The sequence below is a fragment of the Nicotiana sylvestris genome, chromosome 3 (assembly GCF_000393655.2).
Source record: "Nicotiana sylvestris chromosome 3, ASM39365v2, whole genome shotgun sequence".
Classification (NCBI taxonomy): domain Eukaryota; kingdom Viridiplantae; phylum Streptophyta; class Magnoliopsida; order Solanales; family Solanaceae; genus Nicotiana; species Nicotiana sylvestris.
In genome coordinates, this window is record NC_091059.1 from 132,279,853 (window position 1) to 132,305,161 (window position 25,309).

Below are 25,309 nucleotides of genomic sequence, written 5' to 3' on the forward strand. Positions count from 1 at the left end.
TTAAATGATGAACAATATGTATATTGTGATAGGAGCACACCTATTGTTGTGAAAGTAGACAAAACAAAAGAAAGAAAAATCAAAAAGAGATGAAAATATGATGTAAGATTTACATCAACATTTTTGTGATGTAAGCGATTACCTTGGCAGGGCATTCAAATGCCTATAAATAGGGATCTACATTTTCATTTGTAGATCATCCCAAAACTTCTTCTTTCTCTCTTCAATTAATAAAGAGCTATTCTTTGTGTGGCCGTAGAGTAGGCAAAAATTGCCGAACCACGTAAATCTTGTCTTGTCTTGTGCAATTTATTGCTTTTCTCTCTTAAATATTCTTTTTCTTTTATTAGTTTGACACGCTTCCCAAGAGCTGGTATTAGAGCACATATAGTGTATTTCTGGTAGAAAAGTACAGTATTGGTGCATGTACTATTCATAAGAATAGCGCGACACTATTGATCATCGTTACTATTCACATAAATTACTTTTTGTGAAAAATGGCATCGGAAGAAGGGAAGGTTAAGATTGACAAGTTCAATGGCAAAGATTTTGGATTCTGAAAAATGCAAATAGAGGATTATTTGTACCAGAAAAAATTACACTTACCTCTAACCGAGGTGAAACTAGAGACTATGGCCAAAGCGGATTGGGATCTATTAGATCGCCAAGCTCTTGGTGTAATTCGTTTGACGCTAACACGAAATGTGGCGTTTAACATCATTAACGAGAAGACCACTGCAAGCCTGATGAAGGCGTTCTCAAATATGTACGAGAAGCCATCTACTTCAAATAAAGTCTATTTGATGCGTCGATTGTTCAACTTAAAGATGACAGAAGGTGGATCGGTCACGGAACATATCAATGAGTTTAATATAATATTAACTCAGTTGAGTTCTGTTAATATAACAATTGAACACGAAATCAGGGCGTTGATTCTATTATCATCTCTACCGGAGAGTTGGTCCGCAACCGTAACTGCAGTTAGCAGTTCATCAAGAAGTACCAAACTCAAATTTAATGATACTAGACACTTGGTTCTAAGCGAAGATATTCGCCAAAGAGAATCAAGTGATTCCCCAGGATCTGCTTTTAGTACCGAAAGTAGGGGAGAATCCGCCAAAGAGGACAGAGTTATGGTCGTGGCTGATCAAAGTCAAGGAGAAGAGGACAATCCAAAAATCGTAAGGACATTACTTGTTGGAATTGCGATAAAAAGGGTTACTACGGTAGCCAGTGTAGAGAACCAAAGAAGAAGAATGAAGAAAATTCAGCAAATGTAATTGTTGAACAAGTCGGTGATGCACTAATTTGTTGTGCAGACAGTCCAGTCGAATCTTGGATTCTGGACTCAGGTGCATCCTTTCACTCTACATCATGCAAAGAATTATTGCATAATTATATTGATGAAAAATTTGAGAAAGTTTATCTAGCAGACGGCGAACCTTTCGACATTGCCAGAAAAGGCGATGTTTATATAAAGACTTTACAAGGCACGCTATGAAAATTGCAAAATGTACGACATGTTCCTGGCCTCAAGAAAAATCTGATATCTATGAGTTAGATTGACAGTGAAGGATATACAACAACATTCGGCAACGGATCGTGGAAGATAACCAAAGGGAATTTGGTTGTGGCACGAGGCTTCAAAAGGAGAACACTGTATGCAACTGCAATACAAAGAGATACTATAACAACAGTTAATTATGGTCGTGATATAACATTGTGGCACCGGAGGCTCGGGCATATGAGTGAGAAGGGAATGAAGTTTTTGGCATCCAAAGAAAAGTTGTCAAACCTAAAACATGTTGAATTAGGTTTGTGCGAAGATTGCATTTACGGGAAACAAAAGAGAGTTAGTTTTTCAAAGGTGGGAAGGACACCAAAGAAAGAGAGGCTGGAACTAGTGCATACAGATGTGTGGGGACCAGCTCCTGTAACTTCTCTAGGAGGCTCACGCTATTATGTCACCTTCATTGATGATTCCACAAGAAAGGTATGGGTTTATTTTCTGAAAAATAAATCTGATGTGTTTGTTACCTTTAAAAGATGGAAAGCTGAAGTTGAAAATCAGACAAGTCTAAAGCTAAAATGTCTGAAGTCTGATAATTAAGGAGAGTATAATAGCCAAGAGTTCAAAGCATTTTTCTCGGAGAATGTGATCAAAATAATCAAGACACTTCCTGGAATATCGGAACAAAATGGCATTGCTGAGAGGTTGAACATAACCCTGAATGAACGAGCCAGAAGTATGAGAATACATTCTGGATTGCCGAAGTATTTTTGGGCCGAGGCTGTTAACACGGTAGCTTACCTCATAAATAGAAGACCCTCTGTACAACTGAATTTTGAAATTCCTGAAGAGGTATGGACATGAAAGGAGGTAACTCTCTCACATCTGAAAATTTTTGGTAGTGTTGCTTATGTGCATGTAAACTCTAATGATAGAGATAAGCTTGATCCTAAAGCCAAAAAATATTTCTTTATTGGCTATGGTGATAATAATTTTGGTTATCGGTTTTGGGATGATCAGAATAGAAAGATCCTAAGACACATGAATGTCACATTTAATGAAAATGTGATGTACAAGGACAAGCTTGAAGTAGAACCAACCAGCACCAACAAACAGACATCCGAAACAGTTGAGTTAGAAGAAATCTCAGAAAATAAAGTAGCTAGAGGGATTACAACTGATTCTGAAATTGAAGATGACGAACTAGAAGCCGAATTTGAAGAAGAACTAGAAGCCGAACCTGGATCAAAACCAGAACCGGAACCAGAGATAGAATCAAATGCAGAACCAAATCTGGAATCAGGACCTGAATCAAATTCGGGTTCAGTTACTCATGAACCTATATTGAGGAGATCTAAAAGAGTCATGAATGATCCAGATAGGTTAACTCTCTCTCTTCACTATTTACTTTTAACTGATGCTGGAGAACCAGCGCATTTTGTTGAAGCAATGCAGGTAATAGACTTTGATAAGTGGAAGCTAGCCATGAAAGAAAAGATGAATTCTCTTCATAAGAATAAAACATGGATACTTACGGAGTTACCAAAAGGAAAGAAGGCATTGCAGAACAAGTGGGTGTACAGAATTAAGGAAGAGCATGATGGTAAGAAGAGATACAAAACACGATTAATAGTAAAAGACTTTCAGCAGAAGGAAGGAATTGACTACACCAAAATCTTCTCTCCTGTAGTCAAATTAACTACTATCAGGTTGGTGCTAAGTATCGTAGCTGCAGAAAATTTGCATTTGGAGCAGCTAGATATTAAAACCGCTTTCTTGCATGGTGAACTTGAAGAAGACATCTACATGAAGAAACCTGAAGGTTTTCAAGTTTCTAGTAAAGAAACCCTTGTGTGTAAGTTGAAGAAGAGTTTGTATGGTTTGAAACAAGCTCCCCGATAATGGTACAAGAAATTTGATGGATTCATGCATAAAAATGGTTTCACACGATGTGAGATGGACCATTGCTGTTATATCAAAAATCTTGATGAATCCTATATCATTTTACTGTTGTACGTTGATGATATGCTAATTGTAGGATCTAGCATAAATGAGATCAATTTGGTTAAGCAACAACTGGCGGAGGAGTTTGAAATGAAAGACTTAGGACCGGCTAAGCAAATGCTTGGGATGAGGATTAGCAGAAACAAGTCGGAAAGAACCTTAAAGGTGTCTCAAGAAAAGTACATACAGAAGGTACTAGCAGGTTCAATCTTCATGATGCAAACACCAGAAGCACTCCACTCGGAAGACATCTAAATATGTCAAAGGACTAATTACCTAATGCAGATGAAGAAAGGAAGTACATGTCCAAACTTCCGTATGCTTCAGCAGTAGGAAGTTTGATGTATTCTATGGTTTTCTCTAGACCTGACATAGCCTATGCAGTTGGAGTTGTCAGTAGATACATGTCAGATCCATGAAAGAAGCATTGGGAAGGTGTAAAATGGATATTGTGATATCTCAAAGGCACCTCAGGTATGACACTTTGTTTTAAAAAGAGCAATATTATCTTACAAGGTTTTGCTGATGCAAATTTAAGCGGCGATCTGGATAGTCGAAAAAGTACCACGGGCTACGTGTTCACCTTGGGTGGTACTGCTGTTAGTTGGATGTCCAGACTTCAGAAAAGTGTTGCTCTATCTACCACTAAAGCAGAGTACATGACAATCTCAGAAGCTGGAAAAAAGATGATTTGACTCAAGAATTTTCTTAAAGAGCTAGGTAAAGAGCAGGACAATTGTGAGCTTTTCAGCGATAGCTAGAGTGCAATTCATCTTGCCAAGAATTCAGTGTTTCATGTAAGATCGAAACATATCCAGTTGAGGAATCATCATATCCGAGAGTTGATAAATAAAGGAACTCTTTCCCTGCAGAAGATACTAGGATCAAAGAACCCGTCAGACATGTTGACCAAAGTTGTCGGTGTTGACAAACTAAGGCTGTGCGCTGCCTCAGTTAGCCTTCAAGACTGATAGCGTGAAGGCACCACCAGAAAATAGCAATTTTTTTTTCTTTCTTGATGTAACTTAGGTTTGAGGGGGAGATTGATAGGAGCACATCTATTATTGTATGTGAAAGTAGACAAAACAAAAGAAAGAAAAATAAAAAAGAGATGAAAATATGATGTAAGCACTTACATCGACATTCTTGTGATGTAAGTGCTTATCTCGGCATTCTTATGATGTAAACGCTTACATCGGCATTCTTATGATGTAAGCGCTTACCTCGGCAGGGCATTCAAATGACTATAAAGAAGGGTCTACATTTTCATTTGTAGATCATCCCAAACTTCTTCTTTCTCTCTTTAATTAATAAAGAGCTATTATTTGTGTGGTCGTGGAGTAGACAAAAATTGCCGAACTACGTAAATCTTGTCTTGTCTTGTGCAATTTATTGCTTTTCTCTCTTAAATATTCTTTTTCTTCTATTAGCTTGACACGCTTCCCAACATATTGATGAAATGAATGAGACAACTTTCTCGTATATTCTTTCTTTTCAACCTTACAATCTCTTTCCGTTCTCAAAAAGGGCAGACTCCTCCTTGTTTACTATCTCCTCCTATTTATAGGAGACATTCCTCAAAAAACCTTAAAAAGTACAACACAAAGAATATTTCAAAAATATATTCTTTCTGTCTCTTTCGGAGTTGACACTAACAACCCTACTTTACTTCGGCTGCTCGCCTTTGGTCGTCATCCTCTGCCACAACGCCGTCAGTCGCCACATTGTAATGACTCCGTTCTCTAACCTCGCTTACCCGTCGTCGTGGTAACCAAATATGGACCAATACAATCATAACATATTTTTTCTTTTCCATTTACAGTAAAGAGACGAACTTGAATTTAAAAGGCTCCTTTGATCCTGAAGTACGAAGAAAATTTTCTTTTTTTCCAATTTGAGTAGATGTTCAGAAAGTTCATGTGCTTTTGTCCTCACATAATCATTAAATGACTCTGGAAATGGGACTTTAGCTAAGGGGTATTACCAGAGTAGCTAAATTACCTACCAGTAACTTCAATTATTATTAACGAAAGGAGTAGATTCAAATGCGTCAAACGTCGAAATAAATACAATTGAATTCAAAATGTTCAAGAAGGGATGGGGGGTCCTGACTTTTTCCCAATTTGGTTGAGTTATAATAGAAGCTCTACAGTACTATTGCTAGTGTTAAAAGTAAAAACGTAAATAAACAAAGGGAAAAAGGAAAAAGATTAACTTGTGCAATACTTATAACTAGTTTCTTGGCTCCAAAATCATCATGATTTTATTGTGTTTTTACAAAATATTAATGAAAGAAATATTAAGAACCTTTGGTTTTTTGAATATAGGATCATAGTAGCCCCTACATATGTTGCTTTTAGAACGCAACTAAGCAACTATGCGTAGCAAAATATTGTTGGTATATTCTGAATTGTAATTCCTTATTTCAAACTTAAAATTGTACTCTAGTTGTTATTCTTTTTCGTTTCAAGTTGACAGTAAAGTGACAAACTTGAAAAAATAAGATTCTTCTTTCCTCAAGTACGAAAGAATTTTTTTTTCTAATTTAGAATAAATTCCAGAGAGTTTCATGTGCTTTTGTCCTCAAAAAATATACTAATAGACAGCCCTATACACTAAGCCCCGCTACGTGCAGCATCCGGATCACAAGAGTCTATTGTACGCACCTAATCTGTATTTTTACAAGAGACTATTTTCACGGCTCGAATTGGTGACCACTGTTTTTGTCCTCACATAATCATTAAATACTCTTTAAATGGTTAGCTCTAGCCGTATCATTACAGCTAAATTACGCAGCAAGCAGTAACCTTCAATTATTACCAACCAAATTAAGTAGATTCAAATGCGTCAAACATCACTAAATACGCAATTAAATCTTCAAAATGTGGAAGAAAGATGTGGGGGTCCTTGTAATTTAGAGGGTGTTTTAGGGATAAGGCATTTAGGTGCTCCCAAGCTCGGAATCTTAAAATATGTCTCATAAAATACTGAGTTGTATGACTGACAAATTTCAAGAACCTTTTCGTATTCATTTGTTGGTAGTGAAATAGTGTCCCCCCTCCCGCACCCATTATGCCAAGTAGGGGCCAAGGACCCCCACTCAAGACTCATTGAAGACAGTGTTGTTTTCTTGAACCTGTACTTGTATTTGCTTGTTTCTCACTATCACATTACACTAAGAAAATTTATGGGGATTACAAAAAAATATTTCTTTATCTTCACGAATATATTTCGTATTCTACCATGAATCCTCTCTTCATGTTCCCAACACCTGCTTTTAGTATTCTCTTTCATCTTTATGCTTCCGACTTTCAACATCCAATTCAGTACCCTCTTTAATGGAGTAGTAGAGTTGTCATAATTGTATATAGGTCTTTTCTCCAGTATTTGTTAATACACTCATATCAACCACTTGTTCATTACACATCCCATTTCATTTCTCTTCCACTGCATTTCAAAGTACTGGCCTTTTTATAATGGCCATTAGGTTTCTTTATACCACTGCCATTGTCTTTCTTTTCTGTTTCTTTGTTTCCAATGCAACCCTACAAAGATTTTCAGAAGAGGACCCAGAAAGACAAAGTCTGTTTTCTTTCAGGAGTTCTCTTGAAAATCCACATATTCTGTCTACATGGACCACCTCAACTTCACATTGTCACTGGAATGGTGTTTTTTGCAAAAATAGCCAAGTTGTTTCCCTCAAGCTCTCTTCTTTATCACTCAAAGGACCCATTTCACCCCACATTGCTACTTTGACTCAACTAAGGTTTCTTGACCTTTCTGGTAATTCTTTGACCGGAAAAATTCCAGCCCAACTTGGTAACTTGACTCAGCTACAAGTCTTGGCTCTTGGCAACAACTTTCTCTCAGGTTCTCTCTCTCCAGCACTCTTCACAAAGCTTCAATCTTTGGCTTCTTTTGATGTGTCTAATAACACCCTTTCTGGTTCTATTCCACCTGAAATTGGGAAATTGAGAAACCTTAAGAATCTTTACATTGGGCTTAACAGATTTTCCGGCCAGTTGCCACCAGAAATTGGTGAACTTTCTAATCTCTATAATTTCTATGCTGCTTCATGTTCACTTGAGGGTCCATTGCCAGAATCCATCTCCAAGGTGAAATCTTTGACCAAACTTGACCTTTCTTATAACCCATTGAAGTGTTCTATCCCAAAAGCAATAGGCGGTCTTGAGAATTTGACTTTCTTGAACTTAGGTTACTCTGAGATCAATGGTTCAATACCCTCTGAGCTTGGAAAGTGTAGAAAGTTGACAACAGTGATGCTTTCTTTTAATTCACTCACTGGTTCTTTGCCTCAAGAGCTTTCAGAGTTGCCTATTCTATCTTTTATTGCAGAAAGGAATCAGCTTTCAGGTCCATTGCCTTCTTGGCTTGGAAAATGGACACAAATGGATTCCCTTTTACTTTCGAGTAATCGGTTTACTGGCAAAATTCCAGCTGAGATAGGGAACTGTTCTTTATTGAATCATATTAGTCTCAGCAGCAACTTACTCTCTGGTCCAATACCAAAAGAGCTTTGTAATGCTGTGGCACTCACAGATATTGATCTTGATCACAACTTTCTCACAGGCAGTATTAAAGACACATTTGTAAAGTGTGGTAATCTGACTCAGTTGGCATTATTAGATAATAGTATTACTGGGGTGATTCCAGAGTATTTATCAGAGCTTCCTTTGATGGTTCTTGATTTGGATTCCAACAATTTGACAGGTTCTATTCCAGTAAGTCTCTGGAATTCTGCTAGTCTAATGGAGTTTTCTGCTGCAAATAACCACTTACAGGGTACTTTATCTATAAAAATTGGTAATGCTGTGTCATTGCAAAGGCTAGTTCTTAGTAACAACAAGATAAGTGGTGTTATTCCTAAGGAGATTGGTAATTTAACTTCTCTCTCAGTGTTGAATTTGAATTCCAATCTTCTTGAAGGTTTCATTCCTGTTGAATTGGGGGATTGTATCTCTCTTACTACATTGGATCTTGGGAATAACCGGCTTCATAGGTCGATCCCAGTGACACTTGTGGATCTGCCTCAGCTACAGTGCCTGGTTCTTTCCCACAATGAGCTTAGTGGGGCTATTCCTTCCAAGATTTCCAAGTATTTCCGTCAAGCAAGCATCCCTGATTCAAGTTATGTGCAGCATCATGGTGTCTATGATCTATCTCATAACAAGTTGTCTGGTTCGATACCTGAAGAGCTAGGGAGCTGTGTTGTTATAGTGGATCTTTTGCTCAGCAATAACATGCTATCCGGTGATATACCAGGATCACTTGCCCGCCTAGTGAATCTCACTACATTAGACTTAACTGGGAATTTGTTGACAGGCACCGTTCCAGAGGAATTCGGCTACTCACTTAAGATGCAAGGCTTTTATCTTGGGAATAACCAGCTCACAGGTTCAATACCTGGAAGCATTGGGCAAGTAGGTAGTTTGGTGAAGCTAAATTTGACTAGCAACAAATTTACCGGTCCAATACCATCAAGTTTTGGGAACTTAAATGGGCTGACACACTTAGACTTGAGCTCAAATGTGCTCGATGGTGAACTTCCTCCCTCTCTATCAAGGATGTCAAACCTAGTTGGCCTTTATCTTCAGCAAAACAGGCTTTCAGGTAGTCTGGATCAGCTGTTCTCAAACTCTGTTGCTTGGAGACTTGAAGCTCTAAATTTGGGTACTAATTCCTTTACTGGGAACTTGCCACCATCTTTGGGAAACATGTCGTACTTGGCTTTTCTTGATCTCCATTACAACAGATTAACGGGTAAAATTCCAATTGAGCTTGGAAATCTTGTGCAGCTTGAGTATTTGGATGTCTCTGGCAACAGTCTTTATGGCCAAATACCTGAAACAGTATGCACCCTTCCCAATTTGGGTGTGTTAAATTTCATGGATAACAAACTGGAAGGAGCTATCCCGAGAAATGGAATTTGCCAGAACCTTTCAAAAGTTTCAGTGGCAGGGAACAAAGATCTCTGTGGGGGAATCGTAGCTCTAAAATGCCCTGCCAAGAGTTTTATTAAAAGATCATCGATGCTTAATGTTTGGGGAATCTTGTCAGTTGTGGCTGGGACTATATTGATTACTCTTACTATTGCCATTGTGTCAAGGATATGGATTAGTAGAAGCAGCGGAAAAAGTGATCCTGAGGAATGTGAGGACAGCAAAATGGACAGTGATGATCAGCACCTTTATTTCTTAGGCAGCAGCAAATCAAAAGAGCCTCTTAGCATCAATGTGGCCATGTTTGAGCAGCCCCTTCTAAAGCTGACATTGGTTGATGTTCTTGAAGCCACCAACAACTTTTGCAAGACTAAAATTGTCGGTGATGGAGGGTTTGGAACTGTCTATAAAGCTACTTTACCTGATGGTAAAACAGTTGCAGTTAAGAGGCTAAACCAAGCAAAAACTCAAGGTCACCGTGAATTTTTAGCTGAAATGGAAACTCTGGGCAAAGTGAAGCATCGAAACCTTGTGCCCTTGCTTGGATACTGTTCTTATGGTGAAGATAAAGTTCTTGTTTATGAGTACATGGTTAATGGGAGCTTGGATCACTGGCTGAGAAACCGTAGTGGAACCCTTGATGTGCTGAATTGGAGCAAACGTCTTAAGATCGCAGTAGGTGCTGCACGTGGTCTAGCTTTCCTTCATCACGGATTCACACCCCACATTATTCACAGGGACATAAAGGCAAGTAATATCTTGCTCAACGATGACTTCGAGGCACAAGTTGCAGATTTTGGGTTGGCAAGGTTGATCAGCGCCTGTGAGACGCATGTAAGCACTGATATTGCTGGTACATTTGGGTACATTCCTCCTGAGTATGGGCAGACATGGCGATCCACCACAAAAGGAGATGTTTATTCTTTTGGTGTGATTCTGCTTGAACTGCTGACAGGGAAAGAGCCGACAGGTCCAGATTTCAAAGATGTGGAAGGCGGAAACTTGGTTGGTTGGGTACTTCAGAAGATGAAGGGGGGGCAATCAGTTGATGTGCTGGATCCAACAATACTTGATGCAGATTCTAAGCAGATGATGCTTCAGGCATTACAGATTGCTGCATTATGTCTCTCGGATAATCCAGCTAGGCGGCCGACCATGCTCTATGTCTTCAAGTTCTTGAATGGAATCAAAGAGGACTAAACCATCACATTCTGTTATCTGGCTAGTTATCTTTGCACAAGTAGTTACTTAAAGTTTAGGTTGAATGGAGTTAATCCTGCACATTTCAACTAAGCATATGTTAATATTCCAGGTCCTAACCATTAGTTTCTGATTGCCTAATTCTGTAACATAAGTCTTTTAATCATTATGGGCCATTTCCCTTCGGCCTTGTTTCGGAATGTGAAGTCATTACATTTAGCACTTGAGATCCCAGTTATTGTCGACAAAGTTGAATGGATATTGTCACCTGAATCATCTTGTGGAAGATTGTTGTAAATTTGCTTTAATTCAGTAGTCATAGTTCTCTTGAATAAGATCAATTTAAATCTATGATAAATCTCAAGACAGGTTCTCCAATAATTGGTCATTAGCCGACTACAGAATGTTCTTTTGCATAATTAAATATTAATGTCCATAAGATAATCTACATTTGGATTATGTGTGCATGTGCTAAATATTGACTTGTGAAGGATCAATGCATGTGTGAGGGGATTTGAAATCTAATTCGGAATTTCTTGAATTGGTTCAAAGGACAAAAACAGGAAAGACAACAAAAAATTAGTGAGCTAGTTGCAGTGAATTGCTTTTAGATGGACCTTAGCTAAGTTGTTTAATTTTTTGTCTTATAAGGTCTGGAGCTATTCGTGGTACATGTGCTTAAAGGATTATGAATGTTACATCTGACAGAAAGTCGAAAACATTGAAAATAAAAGGCTCATGAAACTGTTTTCTGGTCAACAACTAACTTTCACGTCTCCCATTAATTTCCTTTACCTGTACCAGAAAATTGGGGAAGGTGGAGCGTTTACGCTAATACACAGATGAAGAGGAATTTCCGAAAAAAAAGAGCAAATTAATAACATTGAAATATTGTGTGTTCAATATGACAAAAAACATTTTCTTGAAAAATGATTTTTTACAGTCATTTTCTAATGCGTGGTTATTCTTTGAGTCTACATAAAAAGTTTGAAGATAGAATGAACTATTCCACAAGACAAGAAAATGAAGTGGTTAATCCAGTGAGTCAATTTACAATACGATGCATCTGTGAAATAGGACTATGATCTGCCTTGACTTTAGGCTAGTCTGTGTATGAGCCAAAAAATATTTTTGATATAGGTAAGCCACGTCAGCATCATGATAGCTTTCATCGGCCACAACGTGTTATCAGTAAGATTTCAAGAAAGATCTACCCCAGGTCGAAGTGGCCTTGACGCGATGAAAGGTGCGGTCGAAGAGTCAGCAAAGATCAAAGTCGTGAAATCGTCGTAGATCAAGGTCGAGATCGAGCTTCTTAAACAGAGTTAAAATGGCTAATTTTAAGATAAGGCAAAAAAGAGAATATTCTAGTGGATATTCTCTGCACCTGTATTATTAAAGTTTTTAGGAATATGTTTCCTATAGATGGAAAGAGACACAATGATACGGGACATAATATTCACTTGTAAGAAAACACATTGATTTTATAGAGAGAATCTGGCCATATTACAAGCACACGATTTTTTTTTACTAAGATTCTTGTCTAACTTTTTCACTTGATCCAAGAACAATCTAAGTGTTCAAAGTCCAATCAATCAGTCACCATTTTCAGAAAGAATATTCACAGATCTCACCCTTTTTCGAGTAACTCACACATTTTTATTTACTTAAATGTCATTTATTGCTACTTATTATTATTTAATGCAATCTTCCACCTTTATAGATCATTGAATACTATTATTATTCCTCACATCTATTGCCATTCGATCAAATATACATACGATATGTCATAAAATTAATAACCTTATCTTTTGGATATTAATATTAGCTGAGATTAATTATGTTTTATTTAAATCTAATTTGTTGATCCCACATCTAAATTTTGGGTCAAAAAGTTTGGTGTCGACTGTAGGAATTTCTTAGCGAATTTTTTAGTTTCCCTTAGATATAAACTCATGTGAGTCATTAACCTAACAAACCACAAGATATTCTTCTCTCTTTGCACGTACGGAAACCTACATGGCAGGTAACCAAGCAGATATGACTAAAGTGATAGGTGACTTCCTTGGCAACTTCATGAACGCCATCAACAAGAGTTGTTAAATGCTAGGCGATGACGTGACACCCGCTACCTCCCCTAGAAACGAGAGGTCTCCTCCCCCATTGTAGCATAACAAAACCAAATGGGAAAGGGGCCTTCACGTCCACAGGAGAAGGGACACCATCGGTCATGAAAAATATCCCCAAAGCATGGTTGACCGTTACATTAGTAAGCGTGCTCAACAAACCTGCTCCATGCACGACCATAGAGACCGCAAGAGCCTATACAATGCAACAAGCAAACGAACATGGCGACCAACCAGACCCTCCAACAACATGTATAACTCACAATGCTACTAACAATGCAGGTTACAACATCGCTGTTGTTCTAAAATGGATGGAAGAAATGGAGAATGAAAATAAAGCACTTAGAAATCAAATAAAAGGACAACAAAAACGAGTCGACAAGATACCGGGTGCCCCTAAGCTACTGCCAAAGAGGGACGTGATCTAGGCCAACCCTGTACAACTATAAAGTAGCAAGAGAGGTCGAATCAGCTTTTACCCGAGAAGGTCGGGATCGATTTTCATAGGGAGCTAGAGATTGGAGTTGAGTTTCTATCTAAATTGGTGTTGCGTAATTGTTCCTAGTTGCACTTCTAAACATTGTTGGTTTTGATTTTACTTCTAATTTTATACCACTAAAATACTAAATTAGGCTAAGTAAAGCTAGGATTAAACTATTGGAAGTTGTTCAAATAGATAAAAGGCACTACGGTAGTGACTTTCTCCTAGGTGGTTAATTGACGAATTCTTAAGTCTAAGGCTAGATTGTCACATTTGGGGAGTATGATATAACCATTGCATGATTCTACTCACTCTATACCTCTCAGTAGTTCGAGTGATTTTGCCCGAATTGACTTTCTCAAGACCAATTGGGTATTTGTGCAAGCAATTGAGGTTCAAATTGGGTATTACTATCTCTAGGTTTAACCCTTTAATTGGGGCTATCAATCTCTTGAATACGCCCCAATTCCTTGTTGGACCAATTTCATAGACTTAGGTTCTCTTTCTCAAGAAGAGCCAAAGTCAACTAGGCATAAATTAGTGTTTGCAAACACTAATTCAACATTAAAACCCTAAATTAGTCTAAATATCAAACACCCATAGACAATCAAGCATTAAAACACAAGACCCATCAATTACCCACACTAGGGTTGAGCCACAACCCTAGCTAATGGGTCTAGCTACTCATGATTATGGAAGAAAACAAAGAAATAGATGAAGAAAAGTCCATAATAATTAATTACTAGATAAAACTTGAAGATTCAATGATGAAATTCAACTAAAATTACTCAAAATGGAAAAGAAGAAGTGTTCACGAGCGCAACTCTGTCTCAAAATACAACTGATGACCTAAAAATGGGAAAATAAACTATTTATACTAGGCTGAAAATTCTGGACAAAAATACCCCTGTGGGGCTAGTGCGGACCGCACAAAATCATGTGCGGCCGCACTAAGGCTCTTGGCTAAATAATCTGCTCTCTGAAGTTGCCCAACGCAGACCACACAAAATGCTCTGCGGCCGCGGTGGCTTCTATTGCGGTCCGCATAAAATGGACCGCGGACCACATTGACCAGGTTCCTCCAAAATAGCACATCTCTGAACTTGATCTTTGCAGATCGCACAAAGTCGAGTGCGGCCACAATGAAGTCAATTCGGTTCGCACAAAATACTTTGCGGTTGCATTGCCTGGATGCCTGAATTTCACTCTCTCTGAACTTCATCTTTGCGGACCGCACAGAATGGTGTGCGGCCGCACTGATCCTGTTAGATTGAGCTTGGCCTTGTTCTTGGTATTTGTGCATGTTTCACTCCTTTTTGAGCTGGTTTTTGATAAATTGTCACCTTGTTGACCAAACCCTGCAATCAATTACAACATGTGAGTCTTTGGGACTATTTTATACACATTTCTAATCAAAACATAAGCAAGAAGGAGTGTAAATTGCATCATAATCCCTAATTATCAACTCCTCCAAACTTAAGCTTTTACTTGTAGTCAAGCAAACAAAATAAGACCCACCCCTTAAGAGTCAATCCAAGAAAATTCAGCCGACCTAAAGTGACCTCATATAGCATAAATTGGGACTAACAATTGCCCTCAATTCAAATGTATCATTAACAACATTCACTCTTTTAAATAGGGGTGGACATAAAATCCGAAAAACCGAATTTCGAACCGAACTGAATTAATTTGGTATTTCAGTTTCGGGTTTTTTCGGTATTTCGGTCTAATTTGGTATTACATTTTCGATATTTCGGTATTTCAGTACGGTTCTCGGTATTAGAATCTTGAAATTTCGGTATACCGAAATACCGAATTACTGAATTTTTAAAGACTTTTTTAAGTTGGACCAATAGCTAGCTACCACACTCACTGCCCAGCACCCCAACCCAAATATTTTTAATATAATTCCCAGCCCACTGCCCACTCCAGCGCCCCAGCACAACTGGCCAAGCCCACTCTCTATTCAATTAGGGTCTAAAGTCTAAACTCTAAAGATTAGGGCATTAGCATTAGGCAGTCACGAACGAACTCAGTTCTCACTCCTCACTCCTCAGAAAGTCAATTCCGATTTAGGGCGTTAGTTTCACAAATTCCGGGCTAACGAGGACCAAATACAAAAAGAGATCGGATGCTGTTGCGATAGTTTCACAAATTCAGAAAGAGATCGACTGTTGTTTCAGAAGCTTGCTGGGACTTCAAAGAGATTGACTGCTGTTTTGTATTGTTAAGAAATTTTTAATATTGTTAATTGAGTGATACTTTAAGTGTTGTCTAAATAACGAACAATCTTGATTTTGTGAAAAAATGAAATCTTGATAATCTTCTTGCTGCTAGTTTTGAGATCTTTGAGAATTTTTACTTTTAAATGTATTTTTATGTTAAGCTGGAGGGGTTGTACTAGGTTCGTGCAATGTGGATATCTTTATTTTTACCTAATTAGTTGATGGTTGTTTTGATTTCTTATTTGGGATATCCCATTAGAGCTGTTTTTCAAAGCTCAAGCTTATTCTGGATTTGTGTTGAAGTCAAGAATTTGGTTGAAAAGACTAAACCTTTTCTCTAGTATTTATCTTTTTAGCAAGTTAAAGTCACACATTTGGTAGGAAAGTCTTGACCTTTAGTGGAGAATTTCCCATTTTGTTACTTCTGCTGCTACTGTTAATTCTCCTATTGCAGTGTGTTTAATTCGGTTGGCCATTTTTAGAGAAAAAATTTGCAGCTTGTCAATGTTGCTACAATGCTACTGTCACATTTTTGGAATGGTGGATTAAGCCATTAAGGCATTAAGCCACAAGAACTGAAGAAAGTGAGTAGCGAAATGCTGTTATAGCCTACAGTGTGTTAAGCCACTATGTTCAATTTTATCATTCAATTTTCATGTGTATTTGCCTCTTTCCACTTACTTCTTTTTGAACAGTTAGACTTAGACAGAAACATTTCGTTGTTCTGTTAGTTCAATTTCATTATTCTGTTCTTCAATTTCATTGTATATGTATTTCTTTGTCAAATAGTTAAACATCAGGATATTGAACGTAGGAGAATTGTCACTCGTTAGTATTGCTTATTTAGCGATTATTAAACCGAAGCCGTACATAAACCGTACCAAACCAAAATAATAAATACCGAGCCGTATCGAAATATTTTGGTATGGTATTTGGTATAAATAATTGATAAACCAAATACTGAAATACCAAACTAAAATTCTTAAATACCGAATGCCCACCCCTACTTTTAAACATCATGGATTTAGTGTGACACAAGAGCATCAAGAGTTGACTCAACACATCAAAGAAACTCTTTCCATTACTTTGGTCATTATGGAACCCAAACTCACACATTCTCGACTCTCCCTAAGCAAACCTCACCTTTAAGATAGTAGCACTCAGAACGAGGTTAATGGAAATGCACTCATTTCTCTCAAGGAAAAGTCACAAGTCCGGCTGTAAGTACCATATTCTTGCCCCTTATGTGAGTTACCACTAATGTATGTTTCATTCAACTCAAGATCATATAGGGCTTTTGTGGATACATAATAAAGGTTTTTGATTTAGGGTAGGAAATGCTTGGTCTAAGTAGGTTCCATCTTCCCTTTAGCACTTCTTTTGCTTCATTTTGGCACGCATTAACTTGACTTTTTAAGTCATTTCACTTCTTTCTAAGGGGTTAGAGAGACACACTGTCACTCTTTCTTGTTCATTTCAAATCTTTTATCCTTTCTCAACTTTCCACACATTTCATTCTTTGCTTTTATTGAATCCCTTTATTCATTTCTACCTTGAACATTCTTTTTGTTTTTTTGCTTTTCTTTCTTTTTCATTGCCTTTCCTTTTCTTCATTTTGTACCTTTTTACCACTTTGTTGCAATCCTCGTCTCTCCCCCCAAACTTACACTTTTTCTATGTGCTAAAAAAAGATCGGGTTCCAAGAGATGATATCTTTAGAACGAGTAAAGGCTTGTCTCAAGGTTCTTGAAGGAAAAAGGTCTAAGGCTCAAAAGGGTTGACTTGTGATTTTATCATTGGTAGGCTATGGAAGTGTTCAAGATATCATTTGGATCAAGGAGAGCCTATAATCATGTCTCAAGTCAAATTACACTTAGGATTTCACCTCGATAAATATTCAGGGCAAGTTCTAGACCAATGGCTCGGGACTTGGACTTGCAATGTGAATTCTCATTACACAAGCCATGGGATCGCTAAAGACACAGAATTGGGGGCCCACAACAACCTTAGATAAGATTTGAGCACACAATGATTCCGAAAAACCACTTAATGATTATCGGCCAACAAAAGAGTCTCAAGGTCACAACTTTCACCATCCTATACACAACGATTTGTTTTTGACAAAAGGGTCAAAGGCAAATGTGTTAGGCCCAAGTGAAGCTTTGCTTGAGGCACCCTTACCAACTAACTACTAAAAAGCAAAAAGAAAAATAGACTCAAACCCTTAAGAAGGTTGTCATGTCATCCATCATCTGGAAGAGCCACCCGGTTCACACAAATTTCACCTTTGGAAAGAACCGTGACATTAAGAAAACCAAAGGCTTATTGCAAAAACTCAAAATAAGAAGCTACAAACATAAAATAAGAAGCTAAGAAAAGGAAAAATGCGGAAAGTTAAATGAATATGTACAAGAGGGGATTTAATCAAATATACAATAGGGGAGATGAATATATACATAAGAACGTAACTTTTATATACAGACCCAAGGTAAAAAGTACGAAAAATGTAATGAAATGTTGAAATTATACACATACAAAAGATAAAAAAGAAAGAAAGAAATCATAAAATTTTTCATATGTACAGTCATCCAAATCAAAATAGGGTTACCCCTCAAATGAAAGCTGGCATTGTCCTCAATGCCAACTAACCAAAATAAGCACAAAAGTAGAGGAAAGAGGAAAAAGAAACTCCTTATGAGCCGTCCATCTGCATGGTATCCTGAGTGGTCCTTGGGTCCTTTGTATGCTCGGGAACCTGTGACTGGCTTCCTGTGGTCTGTGGCTCTGCTGGGACCTAGGCCTGGACTGGCTCTTGGGCTGCCTTCTGGGGCTAGCTGGAGGAATCTCCCGGCGGGTCCTCCAACTGAATAACTACATCATTAGACTGGGGAATCACCCTCTTCCTCTTAGGAGGCCTCTCGGACTGCTCTGGCTGGGGATGGGCTGCTGGTGCTGGGTCATGCAGTAGTAAATCTAAAAACAGGTGATCCGCCTTCAATCTCTCAACCTCGTCCTGCAACTCCTTCACCGACTCTTTGGAAGCCCTAGTCTTCCTCATCTTCTTTGCCTCCCTAGAAAACTCCTTGAGAGCCTTTCCATGTAAATCAACAGCATCCGTAAGCAATTTTTGAGTCTCTAGGATCTTCTTCTGGTTGTCCATAAGATCCTTGAGAGTGTCCTCAATGGACTGTGGGACCTGTGGAGGAGGAGGTGCTGACTGAGCTGCCACAACAGTAGATAATACAGACAGCTTAGAAGTAGCTGTCTGCATCTAGTTGTTGATGCTGGTGAGGGTGGGTCTGGATCAGATGGTGGGCAGTCAATGGATAGGCAGTGGTGGAGGGTATCTCTGGAGCTGAGGAACTGGATGGACCTGGGGCCATGTCTGCTGAAGTGGAAGGAGGCTGAGGAGTAGTCACTACCACTACTGGCTCTTCAGACTGGCCAGTTGAAGTAGTGGATTTCCCTTTGAAGTGCTTTCCCTTTGGGTTGTCATCACCATATAAGCTATACCATGAGAAAGGTGTTTTCACCTTTACTTTCATATCAAACTTCTGGCTTTCCACATCTTGATCCTCCAGGTACATGGTCAGGAAGTTGGGGAAGGGATAAGATCTGTCACCTTCGTTCACTACCCGTGTAATAACCCGAGACATCACATTCCCAACATTGATCGGGTACCCTGCCATGATAGATGCAACCAGAATCGCCCGGTGAATTGGGAGTGAGTTATCGTGGGTGGTAGGGTCTAGCCTGCTACACACAAATGTCTCCTACCCCTTAGCCTTAAAGTTCAACGTTCTCCTCAATATCTTCACCCCCGCAGTCAACCACTCAGGGGTGGTACCTGGGATTGCCATGTACTCCGCCAACCACGGACGGGCTTCTTCACCTAACTTCATCTTGTCCAAGTACAAGGACTCATCCTCCTCCAAGAAGCCCAGGTAATCATTTATGGTCTTGCCATCGAATTTCAGTTCCGCACTTTGGTGACTGTGGTGCCCTTTTTGATGTGGTCCACATTTGTGTATAACTCCTTCACTAAATGCTCATTGGCTTCTTTCACATGGCCTATGAAGTAGTCCTATCCAGCTCTCTCTAAATTGCCTCAGCACATTGGGGTTGTGAGTCAAAAGATCCCAGGTGATAAATTTACGCTCAGGTATCAATTTCCTCTCGGGCCACCACTCTCTGAACTTGTGGTAGGCAACCTCACTTACAAATTGGTCCTGCCATGCCTCCGGATTTCTATTCCTCTCTACCCCACCTACTTGGGGCTCACCCCCTTCTACTTCTTCCCCATCTTCTGCTACTGGACCCTCTCCGGATAGTGAAGTTGTAAGAGAGGTGGAGTATTCATTTCCACTGTCGGCAGCTGAGCCCTCAGATGACTTGGAAGATATAAGCACTGATGCTTGGGCAGTGGGAGAGCCTGGAGGTGTATCCCTCAACCTGTTCCTCTCCGTCCAGTCAGGAACATACTCTGGTATGAAGTCTGAAAAGGCCTCCCGGGAAGGCTCATACTCACTCCCCGACTGGTCAATTGCTCTGTCTGCATCCCTTATGATTCTCCTTGTGTTTTTTATGTTTTGTCTGACTTGGGGGGTTAATTTTATCATTCCTTGTTTCCCACCCCGGGGGGACTCTCCTCTTCCTGTTTGTTTACCACCTTTTCCTCTTGATTTCACCATTGTCTGCAAACAACATTCAGTCATGCTTTGTTAGTATCTACAGAAATAATGAAATTCAAGTTGCAGAAAAAATATGTTGCAGACAATTTGAATATTGCAGAGTGCGGACTGCACAAACTGCAGTGCGGCCGCAAAGAGGCCACTTCGGACCGCACAAAATCCATTGCGGTCCGCACAGAGGTGGAGTTCAGACTACCCACTCTCTGAATCTATGCACTGTTGACTATACAAAATTCAATACTGTCGCGATCCTCAAATGCCAGCTTTCAGGACTTTATCCATTGCGGTCCGCACAAAATAGCATTGCGGACCGCACAAGGGCACCGCGGACCGCACAAAATCCACCGTGGTCTGCACTGAGTGCCCAGCAACAATACCAACCTAGCATTCATGTTTTGATCAATTTTAGTCTAAATTGTCATCTATTGATGAGTCCCTAAGTGTTTGCCTAATGTTTAACTACCTAGCCCTACTTAAAACAAAAATTAACTACCCTATGCTAAAAAAAATTGAAAGAAAACGGGAAGGGAAGGAAGAAAAAACTAAGAAAAACAAAAATTCAAAGAAAATAATAAAATTAAACAAATGAGAGGGGATTAAAGGTACCAGAAGTGAGATGTAGTGATGATCAATGAGCCTTAGTAGTTGATTGCATGCAATTTAGTTAGATGAACAGTAATTTTTGTGGTTCTGAGATTAAAAAGTTCGAAAAGTTCAAAAAGAGGGCCTCAAGTCCTGGGCCCCAGCTCACCTACCCACCGCGGACCGCACAAAATGGCATCGCGTTCCGCGGTGCTCGATACCATAGGGCACTGAACAAATTGACCATTGCGGACAATAAAAATTGCAATGCGGCCGCAGTGGACCACCGCAAACCGCACAAATGCAATGCGGCCGCGGTGGTAAACTTTCGAGAATCCCAACTTTTGTCAAACCACCAATGCGGTCCGCATTGATTTCTTGCCCCCGCCCAAAGGCCTTTGAGGTCACACAAAATGAGTGTGGTCCATATTGCCAACTTTAGAGAGTGATCATTTTCCAACTTTTTCCTGCACTGCATCAACACAATCCTACAGTATCTCACAACCAGTCAGTCCAAAAATAAATCCTACACTACAATGAAAATCAAAGAAAATCAAGAAGAAAAACACATGGGTTACCTCCAAAGAAGCGCCTGATTTAACGTCGTGGCACGACGCAGGTTACCATCAAATCATTTGAGATGAAGAAGTGCCAAGACATGGCTGTCATCAATTTTTTACAGGTAGTGCTTGACCCTGTACCCATTCACTCTAAAAACTTCCCCATATTTGTTCTTTAAGTCAAGTGCAACAAACGAGGTCACAAACACCACTTCAAAAGGTCCACTACATTTTGACTTAAGCTTTCCCGGAAACAGATGTAACTGAGAGTTGAACAAGAGAACCAAATCACCCAGTTTGAACTCCTTGCCATGAGCATATTTATCATGAAGGTACTTCATCTTGTACTTGTACAAGGATGAACTGGAGTAGGCATGGAATCGGAATTCATCAAGTTCATTAAGTTGCTCCATACGAAGATTTGCTGCCACATCCCATTCAAGATTTAACTTCCTCAAAGCCCACATGGCCTTGTGCTCTAACTCAACCAGTAGATGGCAAGCTTTCCCAAACACCAACCAATACAGAGACATACCAATCAGAGTCTTGTAAGCAGTCCTATAAGACCATAGAGCATCATCCAACTTCTTTGATCAATCAGTCCTATTTGCATTGACATCTTTGACAATATACTCTTGTTTTCCCTGTTTGAGACTTCAACTTGGCCACTCGCTTGAGGGTGATAAGGAGTAGAAACTTTGTGGTTGACACCATACTTTGCAAGCAAAGTGTCAAAAGCTCTATTGAAAAAATGAGACCCCCCATCACTTATGATTGCACGAGGAGTGACAAACCTTATAAAAATGCTCTTCTTGAGAAACACAACAACACTCTAGGCCTCATTGTTGGGTAAAGCCATGGCTTCAACCCACTTTGAAACATAGTCAACCGCCACAAGAATGTATATGTTCCCACACGAGCTAACAAACGGGCCTATAAAATCAATGCCCCACACATCAAAAATATCAACCTCAAGAATGGTATTGAGAGACATCTCATCTTTCTTCAAAATTCCACCCGCTCTTTGACATTCGTCACACCTCTTCACAAGTTCACTTGCATCTTTGTACAAAGTTGGCCAATAAAACCCACGACTAAGAACTTTGGAAGCCATCCTCGCCTCGCCATGATGGCCACCATAGGGAGAGGAATGACAAGCCTCCAAGATACTTAATTGCTCTTCCTCCGGGACACACCTTCGGATCACACCATCCGTGCAAATCTTGAACAAGTACGGCTCATCCCAATAGAAATCCAAAATATCCCATTTGAGCTTCTTTCTTTGGTTAGAAGAGAGCTCAAACGAGATTATACCAGTCACAAGGAAATTAGCAACGTCCGCAAACCATGGCATACCATTCACCGACACCGAAAGGAGTTGTTCGTCGGGAAATGAATCAATGATCTCTAGGCCATCACGAGGCCTCCCCTCCTCCTCCAAGCGGTACAAGTGGTCCGCCACTTGGTTTTCACTACCCTTCCGGTACATAATCTCCAAATCAAACTCGTAAAGTAACAAGACCCATCACATCAGTCTAGCTTTGGAATCCTTCTTTGTCATCAAGTACTGGAGTGCGGCATGATCGGTATGGACTATGACCTTGGCACCCATAAGATACGGCCAGGATTTTTCCATTGCGAACACAATAGCCAAAAGTTCTTTCTTGGTCACCGTGTAGTTCACTTAAGCATCATTCATTGTCTTGCTCGCATAGTACACCAGATGAAATATTTTGTTCACTCTTTGATCCAAAACCTCCCCAACCGCAACATCGCTCGCATCACACATGAGCTCAAAGGGTAAGCTCTAATTAGGTACGGTAATGATAGGATTGGTTGTCAACTTATGCTTGAGACATTCAAAGGCTTGCATACATCTCTCATCGAACACAAACTTGGCATCCTTTTCCAATAGCTTGCATAAGGGGTTAACTAACTTCGAAAAGTCTTTGATAAATCTCCGGTAGAACCCCACATGCCCAAGAAAACTTCTAACTCCCTTGACAGAGGTAGGGGGATGGAGCCTTGAAATCACATCAATTTTTGCTTTGTCTACCTCAATACCATGCTTTGAAATTTTATTCCCAAGAACTATGCCCCCTTCCACCATGAAGTGGCATTTCTCCCAATTAAGAACAAGATTGGTTTCTTCACAATGGGCCAAAACTCTATCAGGATTTTTCAAACACTCATCAAATTAATTACCCACAACACTGAAGTCGTCCATGAACACCTCCAAAATATCTTCCACCATATCGATGAAAATGGCCATCATACACCGCTGAAATGTAGCTGGTGCATTACACAACCCAAAAGGCATCCGAGAAAAGACAAAGGTGCCATATGGACAAGTGAATGTGGTCTTCTCCTGATCTTCCGGAGCAATCAAAATTTGGTTGTACCCATAGTACCTTTCCAAGAAACAGTAGAAGGCACGCTCAGCAAGTCGATCTAACATCTGATCAAGAAAAGGCAATAGAAAGTGATCCTTGCGGGTCACTTTATTCAATTTGTGGTAGTCCATGCATACCTTCCAACTGATGATGGTTCTGGTAGGAATCAACTCATTTTTTGAATTTGCAACCACGGTCATGCCACCCTTCTTCGGTACACATTGCACTGGCGAAGTCCACGAGCTATCAGAGATGGGGTACACAACCCCGACATACAACCACTTGATCACCTCCTTTTTCAGAACTTCTTGCATTGCCTCATTCAACCTCCTTTGATGTTCCAAGAAGGGCTTTGCATCATTTTCCATAATAATTTTGTACATACAAAATGCAGGGCTTATCCCCCGAATATCAGCTAAAGTCCATCCAATTGCCTTTTTCTTCTTTTGAAGCATTGCCAATGTGGCATCAACCTGCATGTTAGTAAGACAAGAGGAAAGAATAACTGGAAAAGTGGAACTAGGGCCTAAGAACTCATACCTGAGGTGTGGAGGCAACGACTTCAACTCAAACACCGGAGGTTCCTCAATTGAAGGTTTTGTTGGTGGAGTCTTCCTATTCTCAAGGTCCAAAGATAGTTTTCTAGGCTTAGAAGAGTAAGAGCCCATCCCATGTAAAGCATTCACACATTCCATTCGGCCTTCATCCTCATTGACATCAAGATACAATAATACATCCTCTAGAGGGTCCTCCACATTGATCATTGCACTGGTATCATCAACTATCTCTGCCGTGACAAGGTCCACAAAAGGCACACCTCGGAACTGTTGGGTTGCTTCATTGACTTGCACACATGAAATACTATTTTTTCATCACCCACCGGAAGGTGAGTTCCCCTACTTCCACATCAACTAAGGCCTTCCTAGTAGCAAGGAAAAGTCTCCCCAATATGATTGGAACTTCGTAATCCACTCACAATCGAAGATCACAAAATCAGCTGGCAAGATAAATTTATCCACCCGGACAAACACATCATCATTAATACCCAATGGTCTCTTCATCGTTCTATCCGCCATTTGCAATCTCATGGAAGTCGGCCTCGGTTGCCCAATACCCAAAGTCTTGAAAACCAAGTAGGGCATCAAGTTGATACTTGCCCCCAAATCACGTAGAGCCTTAGCAAAGTCCGCACTCCCAATGGTACAAGGAACGGTAAAAGCACTGGGATCTTCAAGCTTCGGGGCTATTGAATGCACTATTGCACTAACTTGGTGGGTCATCTTTACAGTTTCACAATCCATGGATCATTTCTTTGTCACCAAGTCCTTCATGAATTTAGCATAGCCCAACATTTGTTCAAGAGCCTCCACCAAAGGCACATTGATGGATAAGCTCTTCATCATATCAATGAACTTTTTAAACTGATTCTCATTTTTCTACTTCGCGAGCCTTTGAGGATAAGGTGGAGGTGGCCTTGGTAAAGGACCCCTGGATTTAGGCACAACCGGCTTCGGCATGTCTATTACGTGTTCCCTAGACGGGTTCACATCATTTTGAGTTTTCACCTCGGCATCTTG

General features: G+C 39.7%; 1 protein-coding gene across 1 annotated transcript; it reads left to right on the forward strand.

The window, feature by feature from the left end:
• The first annotated feature begins 6,641 nt into the window (after nucleotides 1-6,641).
• On the forward strand, nucleotides 6,642-10,960 carry LOC104214796 (leucine-rich repeat receptor protein kinase EMS1). Its single transcript, XM_009764510.2, has one exon. The coding sequence runs from the start codon at nucleotides 6,991-6,993 to the stop codon at nucleotides 10,672-10,674; it is 3,684 nt and encodes a 1,227-aa protein (XP_009762812.1). The 5' UTR covers nucleotides 6,642-6,990; the 3' UTR covers nucleotides 10,675-10,960.
• The last annotated feature ends 14,349 nt before the right edge of the window (nucleotides 10,961-25,309 follow it).